Raw genomic sequence first — 17151 nt, forward strand, 5'->3', positions numbered from 1 at the left:
GAGAAACAACTAAGTCTCTGAGAGGAAACCAGCCCTTAACCTCCCTGGGCACCTGGTCCCTGAGTTAACTGTGTTCTTAATGTATCCTGAGAGCCCTCTGCAGCCCACACCCCTGTCTTCCTGCAGGGAGGTTTGTGTCTGGGCTCTCACTGACTTCCCCTCACTGTGTCTCTACTACAGTAATACAAGGCCGTGTCCTCAGCTCTCAGCCTGTCCATTTGCAGATACAGTGTGTTCTTGGCGTTGTCTCTGGAGATGGTGAATCGGCCCTTCACGGAGTCTGCGTAATATGTGCTACCACCATCCCAACTAATCCGAGATACCCACTCCAGACCCTTCCCTGGAGCCTGGCGGACCCAGCTCATGGCGTAATCATCAAACGTGAATCCAGAGGCTGCACAGGAGAGTCTCAGGGACCCGCCAGGCTGGACCATGCCTCCCCCAGACTCCACCAGCTGCACGTCACACTGGACACCTGCAAACACAGAGACACCCTGGTCAGAAACTGCCACCCATAGCCACTGTTTCTCTCACTCATGGTCACTCACACTCAATTTCTCTAGTTCTCCATAAATCACCTTTTAAAATAGCAACAAGGAAAACCCAGCTCAGCCCAAACTCCAGGGTGAGTCCTCTGTGTTCAGTGCTGTTCACCGAAAGGAAACACCTGGAAATCTCAGGGCTGGGCTTCTCTCTCAGAGCTGCAGGGTCAGGGCTGGGCTGGTTTTCATCAGCAGAGGGAGGGACCTATTTGCATGTCTCCTACTATATAGCGAGTTCTGGAAGGGATGCCTCAGGGTAGGCTGTGTCCCAGCATGGATGTGAGTGACTATGCTTCGTAAATAATTAATTCTCATTAGCGTTTCTACTTAGAGATGCACATGAAGTGTGTTCTGTGGGAGTCAATGTTTCCTTCATTTACAGATGTAAATGTAAACCCCCAATCCCACAGGGGCCATGGAATATGTCTAAGAGCTCACATCTGGTAAGAGCCAGTCTCGCTGTCTGGCCTATGTTTCTTATGGCTGGATCCGACTGCTCCCTAAATTAACTCTAGGACAGAGCTAGAAATTCCGAGTGAGGTTTACAAATTCCTCTTCTTACAATGATATCATGATATTATTTGGCTGTATCTTAGTGTTTTTCTAAGTAATATAGAAAAACTGAGGGTTAACTCACGTGTTGATTCAGCAGTTCATGACTTTTCTGGTATTATTTTTATTTCTCTCTTCATCTTTTTATTTTTTTTTTTAACCAAATTATACACTTTTATTTGGAATAGTTTTAATGCGGTAATATTGACAAATAATCTTCACACAATATGTTCACCTTTTGAAAAATATTGACATAATCACCATTCACAGAGAAAACAAATCAATCCATCTCACAATTTTCTCTTTCTCCTGCAGTTTCACCTTCCTACACCGTCCCTCCTCTTACCAGGTAGAAGTCAGTTGGGGAATCATTTTTACATGACTTGCAATGAGTATTCACTTTGTACAGTTTGTAAAATGGAATCGTATGTATGTGCTTTGGCTCATGATATTCATCGTAAGTACATGTGCATTGAACCACGCTGTGGAGCGTATCCAACATTAACTGACTGCAGTAGTGGCTACTGTGCCAATAAATGCTGATAAAGGTGTGGATTAATATTTGGATTGGTTTCAGTTTGTGTGTATTTCAAATAAAGCTGCTGCTCTGCTTAGAGGAGTACACAGCTGAGAAACATGTTCTTAATCTTACAACAACATGAACAACAGCTAAACTGGTCAAGTTGCAAATGAATCACTCTTTTTAGTACATCAGGTAATTAAAGTTATAGCACCCAGCATGTTTGTCAGTGTGTGTGAGAGAAAGAAAGAGGGAAGAAATGAGACTGAAAAAGAAATTCTACATAATTATTAATTTGTGAGGTCCTCAAATGCAGGGACTTATTCCTAACGAACAGGGTCCACATAGGTTGAAGAGGGTAACTTGATGCGCCCACATATGGCTATAGATTTATAACATTAATGTTATTTTCTAAACTCATAAACACTCATACACATTAGAATAGATGTAGTGGAGGGCGTCCAGTGGCGCAATGAGAAGGTGACACTAAACCCCCTCTCCAGGGCCTTTCCCCGCCTGCTGCACCTGCCCTGATACTGAGCCTTGAGCCTGCCTGACCACTGAGCCCTACAGTGGTCCTGAGCCCCCATGCAGTGCCAAGTGCCCCTTGGGTTTCCTGAATGCCCGCCTCTGTCCTCAGCACCCCCTGCTGTCCTGTGAACTTCACAGGGAGGTTTGTGTCTGGGCTCACACTGATGTCCCCTCATTGTGTCTTTTGCTTAAAAATACGTGGTTGTGGCCGAGAGCAGTGGCTCATGCCTGTAATCCCAGCACTTTGGGAGGCCAAGGCAGGTGGATCACGAGGTCAGGATCTCAAGAACAGCCTGGCCAACATAGTGAAACTCCGTCTCTACTAAAAATACAAATATTAGCTGGGCGTGGTGGTGAGCAACTGTAGTTCCAGCTACTTGGGAGGCTGAGGCAGGAGAATCACTTGAACTCAGGAGGTAGAGGTTGCAGTGAGTGGAGATTGCACCACTGAACTCCAGCCTGGGTGACACAGTGAGACTCTGTCTAAAAACAAAACAAAACAAAACAACAACAACAACAAACATGGTTGTGTGCTTGTTGCTCCCATAGCTCAGCCATAGGAAGAACTGTTTTTGGACATAGATCTGGAGGTGGTGACTGGACTCTTGAGGAGTGGGTTGGAATTTGTCCTCCCTTCATGACCTGTGCACCTGACCCACTCCTGTCCCTCCACTGGGGGCTGATGGATCCAGATCCAGCAGGAAGCACTGGTTGTGATGAGGAATCCACCATATAAACTGAACTGTTATTGTCGTTGATACACTAAACAAAACGTGGCACTCATTTTTATTGTGTTGAGATACACATAACATAAAATGTACCATTTTAGCCCTCAGTAAACGTGTGGGTCAGTGATGATTTACCCATTCACCATGCTGTGCAACCACTTCCACTATTTGGTTTGGGAACATTTTCATCACAGAAAAGGAAAGCTCACCTCCATTAAGTGGTCACTCTCCGTTTCCCTTCCCCTGACCTCCTGTGATCTGAGATTTTTTTTTTTTTTTTTTTGAGACAGAGTCTCGCTCTGTCGCCCAGGCTGGAGTGCAGTGGCGCGATCTCGGCTCACTGCAAGCTCCGCCTCCCGGGTTCACGCCAGTGATCTGAGATTTTCCTCCTCTGCAGGCTTCATGTCAATGGGACATTTCAGGATGTGGACTTCCGTGTCTACCTCGGTTCATTCACCCAATGTTTTCAAGGCTCATCCAAGTTTCAGCCTATGTCAGTGCTTCACTCCTCTGTAAAGCTGGGTTAGAGACATACAGACACACCACAGTGCCTGCATCCCTGTGGGTTACAGACACACAGACACACCACAGCATCTTCATCCCTGTGGGTTACAGACACACAGACACACTACAGCGTTGTCACCCCTGAGGTAGCTGATGGGCACTTGAGTTGTATTTTCCATTTGACTACTGTGAATGGTGACACCAGGTACATTTGTGTATAAGGTTTTCTGTGAAGACCATTTTCCAAGGTTGCTGTCCCATTTCAATACCAACTGGCAACCCACGGCCATTCCAAATTGAGTATGTCTTTACCTGATTATGTTTTTTCTCTTTAGTTTTGAATACTTGTTTTCTCAGTGTGTTCAAGGCAGTAATCTACAAGGAACTTAAATCAGCAGCATAACCCAAATAACCACATTTCAAATGGGAAAGGGACGTGCTCATAAACTTCTCAAATGCAGACATAGAAGTGGCCAACTAACATACAAAAAATGTTCAGCATCCTCAATCATCAGATACGTGCAAATCAAAACCAAATGAAATCCTATCTAACCCATGTCACAACTACTATCAATAAAAGGTAAAAAATTAACAGATGCAGGCAAGGCTATAGAGAAAAGCGCCACTTACATACTTTTGGTGAAAATGTAACTGGGCCCAGGCACTGTGGAAATCAATCTAGAGATTTCTCAACTTAAAACAGAGCTGCCATTCCCCTCAGCAATCTCATTACTGGGTATATACCCAAAAGAAAACAAATCATTGTAACAGAAAAACACATCCACTCACGTGTGTATCACTGTGCAAATCACAGTACCATAGACATTGAATCAACCTAAATGTCCATCAGTTATAGACTGGGTAAAGAAAACATGGTTCGTATACACAGGGGAATACTATGCAGCTATAAAAAAAGAATGAAATCATGCTTATTTGCAGCTACTTGGATACAGCTGGGGTCAAAAATCTGAAGCTAACTGACATAGAAACAGATGATAAGAGTCAATGGGAGAGAAAATGAGCATTTTGGGTGTTGCTCTGTGTAAAATTAAGAAAAGAAATCCCCGGGTACACGAACTCTTGAAATACAAAAGCCTGGAGACACTCCTGTCCTTGCTTCCATTTCATTAGGTTGTGCTTTCTCTCATTTTTATTCAGTTAAAATTATTTTCCTTTACTCTTGGTCCAAATAGCCACACATAATCATATAGAGACATTACAATAAAAATAACATATCTGAATATTATCTAAATTAGGAAAATTTGTTTACATCTTTTAGATTAGATTCCTATTGAAATCCTTGATCTAATGCCATCTCTGATGCATCATACATCAGTAACGAAACTGGAGGTTATGCATTTAATTGGGTAGTGCAAACTTTCATTCACAATTTGTTCTTCTACCTGATGTAAAGTCAGTCCGGAAGGCAGAAGTTATTGCCACCAACATAGCTCGCCAACAAGCCAGAGACAAGCATTAAAGCCATGTTCCAGAGGAGTGCCTGACTTTGGGATGTGGGATGCTGTTCACACAAAGAAATTCCTCACATCTTCTGGAACATGTAAAAATGCACAACAAAATAACAAATTTTAGATGCACTCCTACATTTTAGAGACCTGACTAATGTAACTTAGAAAGTAAAAACCAAAGGAAAAATGACATGGCATAACATCTAAAAGTATACATATTGTAGTGGGTTATCACACCAAGCAAGCAGTCTTATCAGTCAGGAGTTTATAATATTATCTGAATATGGAAGGCATTAGAATTATGTATACAACACAGCATCCGTCCCCTCCACAATCTCCTGAAAATGTTGAAGAAAATTGTCATCCTTAAACTAAAATTGTGAAAACCTTAAGAAAATCTTGAACTTCCTTGGCCAAAGTTTCTCTCCCTAGCAAGACAGCCTTATAGTTAACCCCCTCAGGGAGACATCAGTTATTAGCCTATGATTTGGTAGCTGGAAGGCCCATACATTCAGAGATTTACCCCAGTGCTCACCTCTGTTCTGTTACATGAATGCATGACAAAGTATTGAAAGTGATGACTGCATTTTACCCACTCCATTCATCAACAGATTAAACCATCATTTCCCTACATCTTTTCAATAGCCTTTAATAACATTAAACCAGGGAATTGTATCTATTGTAAGAAACATCAGGGTAGGATATTGCTCTTGAACCACTTTGGAGTGAATTTCACCAGGTACTTTTAACCACAACACAGCAGTGAAATTGCAGAATGTCAATAGTTGGGTTCATATTTATAAACTGGAAACTAAAAATAAATCCCTTATACCCCCGACTCATTAAATAGTCTATCTCTTGGCCTAGGGAACCCCCAAAAATCTAAACACTGTTTCCAGTCATGACAAAACAAGAGATCACACACGCCTCATTATACCTACTCCCCTTTGTGGTTTAGACACAGCAATGACTAATCCTCATGTTAAAATAGAGATCATAAGAATGACAGAACAGACTCTCTGTGGCAGTAAGATGTCAAAATATAAACAAGACCGAAGGCCATGCCAGGCAAGGATTTTGCCACTCTCTCATACACTTAAAAGATAAACTATGTTTTAACTGCCAATAGAATATTCCTTTTCTCTAGTGGCTCAGTAAGCACGGGCACTGAGACAAGCACTGTGAGGATAATTGCAGCCCATCCCCTGATGAACTGACCCCTGTTCCACAAGCCATAATCCCGGCTTTGATTGAACATTTAATATCACGAACTTTCACCTGATGAGAGACCACTCACCATGGCCTGGCTCTAGCCATTTGCAGAGGCTGCACACTGAGTGCCTCTGTGTCTCTGCTTCTGCTATTTGCACATAGGGCCTGTCTGTAATGAATATAAATCCTCAGTCACCACTGGTGAGTGAACAGGGCTCATATGCTGCATGCATGTTTGTTCAGTGTGCATGTGTCAGCACCACCTCCGTGAACATCAGTAGCCCCTCCTGTAACCTGTGGATTGTGTCTGTTTAGCCAACACGTTCAGCATAAAGCTTCTGCCCAAACCCTTCTTGGGAGTGTCAGTCTCTCATCTTTACCCAAACTATGCTTTCCAGCCTGTGGGATGGCTGTAACCCTTGATAAAAATATAGTCTCAGTTTCCTAATTTGTAGATGGTGGTATTGTTTATTATTTAACACAACTGAGGATTAAATTCAGAACTTCATCTAATTATTAGACTACTTAAGTATGACAAACTGTGGATATCCTATAAGGATTTTTATATACCCTAAAATGGCCTGTGATATTTTGAAGCAGGAAGCTGACCTGAGACCTTCAGAACAAACTGATGACTGTGGATAACGAAAAGGCCCCACCCAGGACATTGATTCAGCACCTCTGCCTCTCATTCACTCTTCTCTTTCTTTTTATTATGTGCTTACCGTAATAAAAACTTTTATTTTCTTTAGATCTGTTTGCTTTTCACACATAGTAGACACATCTCTCTTTTTCACTCATTTTCTTAAGCTGCTAGAAAGAACAAAGTGTCAGGTCCTACTTTTGGTGCCTCGCTGCTGATGAATTAAGGTTTATTCTTCCTCCTCCTTTTGCCCCACACATGGGAAATCTAGTAAGAAATCATGGAAGCTCCCTTATTTGATGCCAGTGTGAGGATTAAATCACACAAGCTCCTTCTCGTGAGTAGAAACACCCCCTCCGACCCCACCATCAGATCATTTTAAAGCCCTGATCCAGCCTCCTTTCCTGTTCCGTTGAGGAAATTGCAGCTTGGAATGTCTTGAGAGGCCTGTGCTGCTCTCAGCAGACAATAACAGTGTTGGTAAATCTTTCCATGATCCCCTGAGGTGTGAGTGTGGCACTGTCAGACTTGACACCCACACTAATCATTGGTAGGGTGTCTCTTCTTTTGCATGGGGTCACCTACAATTGGAACTGTGGGCTTGGAGCCCTGACAGTGACCACCAAGGGGGCCTTTCTTCTCTTGCACTGGATGTGAACTCCCTTTGCCCCAAAGCCCGGCATGCACTGTATCCTGCCTGCTGCCCACTGGCCCTTGGAGTTCTGTTGAGCTGGGCTGCAGTGTTGAGTTAAACACCGCACCTTTTCTAGATTTAGCTGACTAAATTCAGAAGCTTTGATAACTTACTGACATTGAGAAACAGGCATCAGTGACTGTAGGTGACTCTGCCTTTGGTGCACGTGAGAAAATTTTTCTCTTGTTCCGACAAATGTTTCTTCTTCAGAGACTTCACAGGAAGAACAGGATGAGGAATCCAGAGAAGTGCCCCAGAGGAAACTGTTTTGTGGAGAGGAAGCCACAGGGCTGACAGGAAACCAGACCTTAACCCCCATCTGCACCTGCCCTGAGGCTGGCTCTGGTGCTCAGTGGATCCTGAGCGCCCCCAGGTGGTCCTGTTCCCCCTTCAGGGAGGCTTGTTTCTGGATTAACACATATATTTTTTCTAATTGTGTTCCCCAAAATGGAGACAGAGTAAACCGTGAATCCGTGCATCTCAGAGAACACAGAACAGCAGAGTAACACACCCTGTCCCCGCCGCCCCGCCCCCTCTGCCCACACACACATTTAGCTAAAATTATTAAAGCTGATGAAAAGAAAAGACAAATAGAAATACACACAGGCAAGTGGAGGTGAGTAGAGGGGGCATTTCTTTCGAAAGAACAGAAAAGATGATGACAGCTTTCTTCTGGTTAAAACCTTACAAGCAAGAGGAAAATTGCTGGTATCTGTAAAGTGTTGGAGGAAAAGTCAACTCATTATTTTATAACCCATGAGTGTTCTCTAAAAAGTGAAAAAAATATTCTACTATTTCTCTTTGACAGCATGAGGGGCTCAATGAATCCATGCTCTCATGAGAGCAGTGAAAATTATTTTGCAAAATTACAGGGGTTGGAAATTCTCTGACAGCAAACAGCAAGTGAAGAAACATTTATTCAGGAAAATCTAGAAAACTCAGTAAGGTCAGTCATTATATTTTATCTAAGATGCTCCTACTTCCTTCCACATCCAAGCTTAGCATGACGTAACCTCCACTACAGAAGATGCAGCCAAGAAGACAGGACACCGTCTACCAGCTCCCACCAGAGGAAACTCTTCCCCAGGGGCCAGGACATTGGCCCGCTGACCCTGCCCACATCACGTGATGCTGAGGCTCAGTTCTGGACAAGAGCTACTGAGAGCCAGAGACTCACTTCTTCCATGGAGCCCCACTCATGGATGGAGGCTCTGTCCTGGGTCCAGTGCCACTGGAAACATTAGGTCCCTGGTTTCTAGCTCTGTCCTATGGCAGAGGTTCTCCCCACCAGAACCAGACTGCTGAGAAGGTGGGAAGCTTCTGCCCGACCCTCCCCTGAGCTCTCAGGTCCTAGGCTGAGGGATAAAACAGCTCAACTTTGTCTCCACCTGCAGAACCTTGTTGAGGAGCTCTGTCCCAGGAGAGAGGGGGCAATGGAATTCAGTCATAACATATGATTCTTAATTACTCCTAAACATCCTAACTTCAGTAACAACAGAATGTGGAAAAATTGAAAGTCTGCCAGTGCTCTCAAAAACAGTGGAGGCTGTGGTGGAAGGCCCTTGGAAGGAGATTGGTGGATGCACGGGAGATGCAGGCTACACTGCAGGGCTACTGGCTTGCAGGAGAGAACCAAGGACGGGGAGAGCTGGGGAAAGTTCTCTTGTGGTTGAAACAAATGCCAGACACTCTTCAATGGAGCCCATGTTTGTTTGGTTCAGTCTGTGAAGCAATTCAAAACTCAGTGCATGGTTGAATATAATAGAATTTTCCATCTGCAAGTGCTGGAGCTCAACATCTGGGCCTGGTCAGGAAAGAGACAGAGAGAGCCCAGCCCAAACCACTGACACCTGGGGTTGACAGTGCTGCTTACAGCTGTGTCCCTTCGATCTTTGAGACTGACTTCTCTCACTTAGCATAATGCCTGGAGTTCAGCTATAATGGTTTCTGAATCGATCATTTGATATTTTTCTTTTTTTTTTTTTTTTGCTGATGGTGTTCAAATTTATAGTTGCTTCCTAGTTTTTTCATCTATTCAGATTTTGAGACATTTATGTTATTTTTAGTTTCTAACACACACACAAACACACATACACACACACAATATCTTGAATATTTGAATAGAGGTTTTATATGAATATAAGATTGTATTTCTCTGAAGCAAAATTCAAGAGTGGGATATTTAGGTCATGTGTTAAGGGCATGTTTGATAGTAGAAACAACTAAAAATGATTTTCCAGAGTAGCTCTTTCATTTTGCATTCCCATTAACAATGTCGTAGACACTAGAAACCTGGCATGCTCACCAGCATTGGTATTACCTGTATTTCTTCTTAATTTCAGCCATTCTAAAAGGTGTGTAGTGGTGTCGCATTGGGGGCTTGATTTGAATTTCTCTAATGGAAAATCCTGTTAAGAGCCTGTTCATATGCTTATGTGTCATCTGCACATCGTCTTTGATGAAATTTCTGTACAAACCGTTGCCTATTTTATCCATGGGTTGTTTCTTTTTATTTTCTTTTTTTTCACAGTTGAGTCCTGAGAGTTATTATTATAATTAAATTGGTGGTTATATGATTTGCAAATAGTTTCCCATCTGAAACTTGACATTCATGTTCTTATAGTTACTTGAGTAGAAAACGTCTTTAATTTTAAAGAGGTTCAACTGATAGTAATTTCATTTATTGATCATTTTTTACATTTTATTTTATTTTATTTTATTTTATTTTATTTTATTTTAGAAGGAGTCTTGCTCTGTCACCCAGGCTAGAGTGTAGTGACACGATCTCGGCTCATTGCAACCTCTACCTCCTAGGTTCACGCAATTCTCCTGCCTCAGGCTCCCAAGTAGCTGGGATTACTGGTGCCTGCCAGCACGCCAGGTTAATTTTTGTATTTTTAGTAGATGGGGTTTCACTGTGTTGGCCAGGCTGGTCTCAAACTCCTGACCTCATTATCCACCTGCTTCGACCTACCAAAGCGGTGGGATTACAGGCGTGAGCCGCCATGCCCAGTCTAAATTTTAATTTTAAGGTCATTGGTTCAACTGTTAATTATTTTATATTTTTAATTTTTTGTTTGTACATTTACTTGTATAAATTTAAGTGCTATGAGTGCAACTTTTGCACATGAATATATTCCACAATGGTCTCAGCTTTTAGTGTACTATCACCCAAATAATGTACATTGTACCCACTAGGTAATGTCTCCTCATGCTCCCACCTTCCACCTCCCATCCTTCTAAGCCTTCAGTGTCCCTCATTTCTCTCTCCATATCCTTGTGGACACACTGTTACCTCCCACTTATAAGTAATAACGTGTGACATGTGACTTTCTGTTTGTGAGTTAGTTCACTAATTATATTGTCCCCAGTTCTAGGCTTCTTGCTGCAAAAGACACAGTTTCATTTCTTATCATGGTTGACTAGTATTGAATTGGGCTTGTGTGCTATGTTCTTTTATAAAATCATCTGTTGGTGGACACTCGGGTTGACATATGTGCTATTAAGAATAGTTTTGTGGTAAACATAGAAGCATGGATATCTTTTTGAAATAATGATTTATTTTCCTTTGGATAGTTACCCTATAGTGGGATTGCTGAATCAAATGGCAGTTCTATTTACAGTTTTTTGGGAAGACTCCGTACCATTTTCCATAGAGGTTGTCCTCGTCCACATTCTCATCTACAGTGTTGATGAGTTACTGTTACTTTCCATCCTCACCAACATCTGATACTTTTGAGATTTTAATAATAGTCACTGTGGCTTTTGTAAGATAATATCTGATTGTGGTTTTAATTTGCATTTCCCTGATGGTTAGTGATGTTGAGCATTGTTTATATATGTATTATCCATTTGTATGTGTTCTTTGGAAATGTCTACTCATGTCCTTTGCTCATTTTAATGGGGTTATTTAGTTCTTCTTCCCATTGTTGTTGTAGAGCTTAATTCCTTGTAAATTCTTCATATTAGTTTCTTGTCACAGGCAAGGTGTGCAAAAATTTTCTGTCATTCTGCAACTTGCCTGTTCACTCTGTTGCTGTGAAATATCTCTTTAGTTTAATTCTCATTTGTCTATTTTTTTCTTGGATGTGCTTTGCTGGTGTTAGTCATAAATTCTTTACCTAGGTCAATGCCCAGAAGAGTTGTCCTGGTATTTTATTTGAGTACATTTATAGTTTGAGGTCTCATGCAGGAGTCTTTAATTCATTTTGTGTTGAGTGTGTGTGAGTTGAGGGTAGGGGTCTAGTTTTGTTCTTCTGCATGTTGGTTTCCAATTTCCCCGGCACCATTTATTGAATGGGATGTCCTTTTTCTGGTGTATCTTGTTGTTAATTTTTGTGAAGTTTGTCAAAGATCTTTTGGCTATAGATCGTATGATTCAATTCTGGGTTCTGTAAAATGTACCCGAGAGCCTTGATTCTCCCGAGGCCCCAGTACTGACTGACCTGCTCACAGTTAGAACTCCGTTGACTCAGTGGTGTTTCGATGAGTGTAATGATTCGGTGTCATGGGGTGGTTTTCCTAAAATTGTGGACAATTCTGTTTTAATGTTCAAACATGTGCCAAAAATATCATGATAAATGTGTTTTTGAATTTTCCTTTTCATTTCCACGTTACTCCTCAAACTTACTGAGATGGGTTTGTGATGTCAAGATGAGGCATTTTTCTTTCCAGGTGTTGGATTTTTTACTTATCTGGGTATTTATGGGCTCCCTGTGTGGAAATAAGCCTCATCCATCACACCTACCTGATGATATATTTAGAAATTTATCTGTGCACTGCCCCTGTGAGACACTCCATGATGATGACACATTTCATCTATTTTATTGTTTCATAAAAGTACTAGTGTACCTTCCACTCTAGAAGAGAAGATGCTATCTGGATTTTCATAATTTCTCCTGCTCTCTCATCTTCACCTTCTTCCTCGACACCATTTCTGCAGTTTAAGAATGACATACGCCATAGACATTTGTACTTGGTCCCTTAAAGTGATATGAACCTAAGAAACTGATGGCCACAGATCAGTGATGCATCAGGCTCAGGTAATAGGAGCCTTTCATGCTGAATCTTGTCACCCAGGATACAGCCTCTGCTGTGTCCTGTAAAATTAAGCATAGAATAGATAGTTTCATTGCCAAAGGAAAAAAAATAGGGGGCAAAATGGGTGGTATGTCTCCAGCAAATACAATGCATAGCAAAACAAATTGCCATAGGCTTTAAGCCCCCAGTGTAATCTTCTCCAGAAAGATCTTTTTCCTTCTCCACTTATTGGGGCAGCAGAATCAACTCCAAGGCTGCAGGCAGAGGCACCGCTCCTGAGGCACTGCTGGGCCAAGCTCCCATGTCAAAGGCCTCATCAGCCCTACACACAGGGCTTGCTGGGTGCTCCCAACCCAAGCCTCTGTTGGGTGGTTTCTTCCTCAAGATTTTAGAAACAGGTTTTCTAGTCTGTTAAAATAAAGGCAGTGGTCTGATGGTTTCTAAATAAATTTAAAGCTTATTTTTCTCCCTTCAAGAAGAATCATGTACATTTGCAGCCAAATAGCTCTATTATTCCAGGCCATTAAATCTGAAAAATCTAACAGTATTCTTCAAATTTACTTGGGTCAATTCTCGTTCTTTAAAACTGGAAATGTTTCTTTTCATAGAGTATCTTAGGCTTCTTACTGAGTGATATTTGAGCCATATACTCAGTGTTCTTTGTAGAATACGCTTTCTGATTTTTGCAATATGGATAGGTTGGGAATTTTCTAAGCCTTCAGCTTTTGTATTCTTTTTAGTTTATAGCTTTTCTGATTTTAATTTATCTACCTCACTTATTATAAGCACTCAGGAGAAACCAAGCAAAATACCTTCAACACTTTACTTAGAATTATTCTCAGCTACTCACAAGTTCTCACTAGTCACAAGTTATCATCCACTAAATTTTATACCACAGTCCAGCCAAGTTCTTTTTAACAAATTTATTATAAGGATCACCGTTCCTCCACTTTCCAAAACCACTCTACTCATTTCTGTCTATCAGAATGACCCTCAATATAAAAATTTCTTCATGTATGTCAATGGTATCCATCATTTTACACACAACCCAATTCCAAGCTGCTTTCACAATGTTTAAATAATTGTAACATCAGAATTCCACTTCTGAACCCTAAATTTTCTTTCATCAGTTTAAGCTGCCATTACAAACTATCATACTTGTTGACTCATGCAGCATTCATTTTATTTCATTTATCCGTGCTGTGAACTCCAAGATCAAGATGCTGACAAGATAGGTTTTATTTTGAGCCTTCTACTTTTGGCTCAGAGCAGCCATCATATTGTTACTTGATCATATGATCTTTTCATTGTAGGACGTGTGTGTGTGTGTGCGCGTGCTTGTGTGTGCGTGAGAGAGAGAATATATAGAGAGAGACTGTCAACTGAATCAGTCTGAGTCAGATGTGCACAGTTTTACAAGACGAGGGGGTATAACTGTGAAAACCATCAGGTTTTAAGGACCCCGACCCTGAGTGAGCGTCTCTCTTGGTTCCCATCAGAACTCAAAGCCTGTTCTAATCAGAGATTCCCATGGAGGTCTCTGCCCTGAGTCTAACTGGCAAACACTCTCCAGGTTCCCCTGAGAGTCCTCGGGACTTTCATCCTGCTGATCACAGGAGGATTATCCGCACCCAGAGTGGCACTGTTGTTTCTATGGAGGTGAGGGTGTGTCTTCCTGTTACAAAAAACAAAGAAACAAAAAGGACAAAAACGTTTTGCATTTACAGACATGAACTGTTAGTACAGAACTGTAAATCTGGAGACGTTCCCTGGGGAAATTTGACAATGAGGCAGCCGCAGACCATGACAGGAAGCCAGGCCTTAGCAGCACCGGCTCCTGCCCCGGAAACAGCCCCGAGCTCAGTGTCCGGGCGCCCCCTGGTGGTCACGGGGACCCCTGCAGGGAGGTTTGTGTCCCGGGCGCCCCCTGGTGGTCACGGGGACCCCTGCAGGGGGGTTTGTGTCTGGGCTCGCACTGACCTCGCCTCACTGTGTCTCTAGTACAGTAATACACGGCCGTGTCCTCGGCTCTCAGACTGTTCATTTGAAGAGACAGCGAGTTCTTGGCGTTGTCTCTGGAGATGGTGAATCGGCCCTTCACGGAGTCAGCGTAGTATATGTAACTACTAGCACTACTAATGGATGAGACCCATTCCAGCCCCTTTCCCGGAGCCTGGCGGACCCAGCTCATGCCGTAACTACTGAAGGTGAATCCAGAGGCTGCACAGGAGAGTCTCAGGGACCCTCCAGGCTGGACCAAGCCTCCCCCAGACTCCACCAGCTGCACCTCACACTGGACACCTGCAAATAAAGAGAAAGCCTGGTCAGAAACTGCCACACAAACCCACTGTTTCTCTCATATCCACTCACACTCAATCTCTCAAGTTTTCCCTGAATCACCTTTTAAAATAGCAACAAGGAAAACCCAGCTCAGCCCCAACTCCATGGTGGGTCTTCTGTGTTCAGGGCTGATCCCCAAGTGGAAGTGCCTTGGAACCCAGGGCTAAGGCTCCTCTCTCAGAGCTGCAGGGTCAGGGTTGGGTCGGTTTTCATCAGTAGAGGGAGGACCCTATTTGCATGTCTCCTACTATATAGCAAGCTTCAGGGTGGGACGCTTGAGGAGTAGGCTGTACCTAGATAATAAGACGGTGCCCTGCAGAAGTTTGCAGATAATGATGGAATTTGGAAAATATGCTGCCTTATTATGAAATTGTACTGTGATAAGCACTTTGCCCTGATCACCCTATTTCATCTTTAAATATTTGTGTAAATTATGTTCTGTAGGAGTCAATATTTTCTCCATTTACAGATGTGGAAGTGAACCCACACGTGGTGGGGACTCTGTATGCATCTAGGAGCTCCTGTCTGGGATGTGTGAAGCCCAGTATCTGGCCCTGTGCTCCTTGTTACTGGCTCTGACTGCTCCCTAAACCAACTCCAGGACAAAGCTGGACGTTCCTACTGCGGTTTTCAGAACCCACTTTCTGTAATAAGAGCATGTGTGATGTTGCCGCATTCCAGCTCTCACCTGAAAATGTGGAGAGAACTAGGGGCCAGGCACATTAATTTTCAGGTACTTGTGACATTTAACATATTTTTGTATCTTTCTATTATTCCATGCCTGTCTAAATTTCCATTTGTTTGCTTGTAATACATTCTACGTGGCTTAATTGAAAGATAATAAACTTCATATATTTAAAATGTACAATTAATAAACGTGATGTGACTGTCATCATTATCAAGAAAGTGGACAAGTGAATTCTTCTCAACATTTACTCTTGTTCTGCTGTATTCCTCCTCTCTCCCCTTCCCTTCTTCTCTTATTTCCCCTGGCAACCACCAATCTTCATTATACTTTTAGATATATCTTTATTTATCAGAATTTATACAAATGAAGTTACATCGTATATATTCTTATTTGTTTGGCTTATTTTACTCAACATAAATACTTAGCTATTTTACCTTGTTGTTCTGTGTCTCAGGCATTTATTTATTATAAATGATGGGTAGTATTTTAGTGAATAAATTTACCATAGTTTGTTTTTCTATTAAGCAGCTATACAATATTTGCTTTCTTTCATTACTCTGGGTCTTACCAAAAAAATCTGCAATCAGTTTTGAAATGTACATAGATGAAGAATGTATTTTGCTTATTTTTTTACAATAACAGCATCAACAATAACAGATAAACAGAGAAGATGGGGTTTTGCAAATTTTTAAAAATATTTTAAATACTTGAAGTTTTAAGAGAAACATCAAATCTGAAATCCAGGGAGTGGCAAGTTCTTGTAGGCAGTAACAAGGCCAGGGTATGAGCTGAACTGGGGCAGAGTCTGGCATATAAAATGTGGGCTACTACAAGATGAAAACACACATATATATTGGATTGCTTGAAGTCAAGTGTGGTAAATCTATTGTGTGAATTTCTCAGGGACCACATACTGAAGAGCTTTCCTATCCTCTTGAATCATTTTTTCCCAATAATGGTGAAAGTCACAAAAATCTTTCTCTGCCAATGTGTCTGTCTGAGAGAGAAAAAGAACCTACACTCTGAAATGCATTTGGACCCACCTCCTTTATCCCCTTTGCAGAACTAAGAAATTACTCTGCAGGGGCAAGCCACCAAAACCAGTATCTTAGGGGCACTCAGGCAATCCCTTAGGAACTGAGATGGGAAAAGAGGTCTTCACCTAAGTTCCATTGAGAACTACCTCCCCCTTTCTTACTGAATCAGAGCCTTAATCTCCAGGTCAGTTCAGCAAATCTGGAAGGTGATAACACCATAATAGAACATTGGAGCTGTGGGAGGGAACAACTGGGGAAAACAAGAGGACTCTCCCCAGGGAAAAGAGCAAGAACACACAGACGGACATCTCATCTGGAGGAAGTTCAGAAACACTGGAAAGCTGACACCCAGACTCAGGATCACAATACGGACCCATGACAGGTCAGAAAACATCCCTTTATTCTCTTGCCTTCAACCAATTTTACAATTGTCAGTTGAATATGATATCTTTTTTAACATTATACTTTAAGTTCCAGGGTACATGTACACAACGTGCAGGTTTGTTACATACATATACATGTGCCAATGGGTGTTCTGCACCCGTTAACTTGTCATTTACATTAGGTATATCTCCCAATACTATCCCTCCCCCTCCCCCACCCCACGACAGGCCCCGGTGTGTGATGTTCCCCTTCCTGTGTCCAAGTGAT

General features: G+C 42.1%; 1 protein-coding gene and 1 gene segment (V, D, J or C); both read right to left on the minus strand.

Moving 5' to 3' along the window:
- LOC102132035 (immunoglobulin heavy variable 4-59-like) overlaps positions 1-17151 on the minus strand; it is a 152555-nt gene that overhangs the window by 76026 nt on the left and 59378 nt on the right.
- On the minus strand, positions 13879-14960 carry LOC107128638 (immunoglobulin heavy variable 3-21). The gene is made up of 2 exons (XM_045396749.2): positions 14836-14960; positions 13879-14736 (listed from the first exon to the last, which is right to left on the minus strand). The coding sequence occupies exons 1-2, from the start codon at positions 14879-14881 to the stop codon at positions 14321-14323; spliced, it is 462 nt and encodes a 153-aa protein (XP_045252684.2). The 5' UTR covers positions 14882-14960; the 3' UTR covers positions 13879-14320.

This window comes from Macaca fascicularis, chromosome 7, assembly GCF_037993035.2.
Source record: "Macaca fascicularis isolate 582-1 chromosome 7, T2T-MFA8v1.1".
In the NCBI taxonomy this organism is placed as follows: Eukaryota; Metazoa; Chordata; class Mammalia; order Primates; family Cercopithecidae; genus Macaca; species Macaca fascicularis.

Coding starts and splice junctions, on each gene's coding strand:
- LOC107128638 (XM_045396749.2), bottom strand. CDS start 14,881: ATGGAGTTGGGGCTGAGCTGGGTTTTCCTTGTTGCTATTTTAAAAG. Junction 14,737..14,835: donor CCTTGTTGCTATTTTAAAAG/GTGATTCAGGGA, acceptor CTTTATTTGCAG/GTGTCCAGTGTGAGGTGCAG.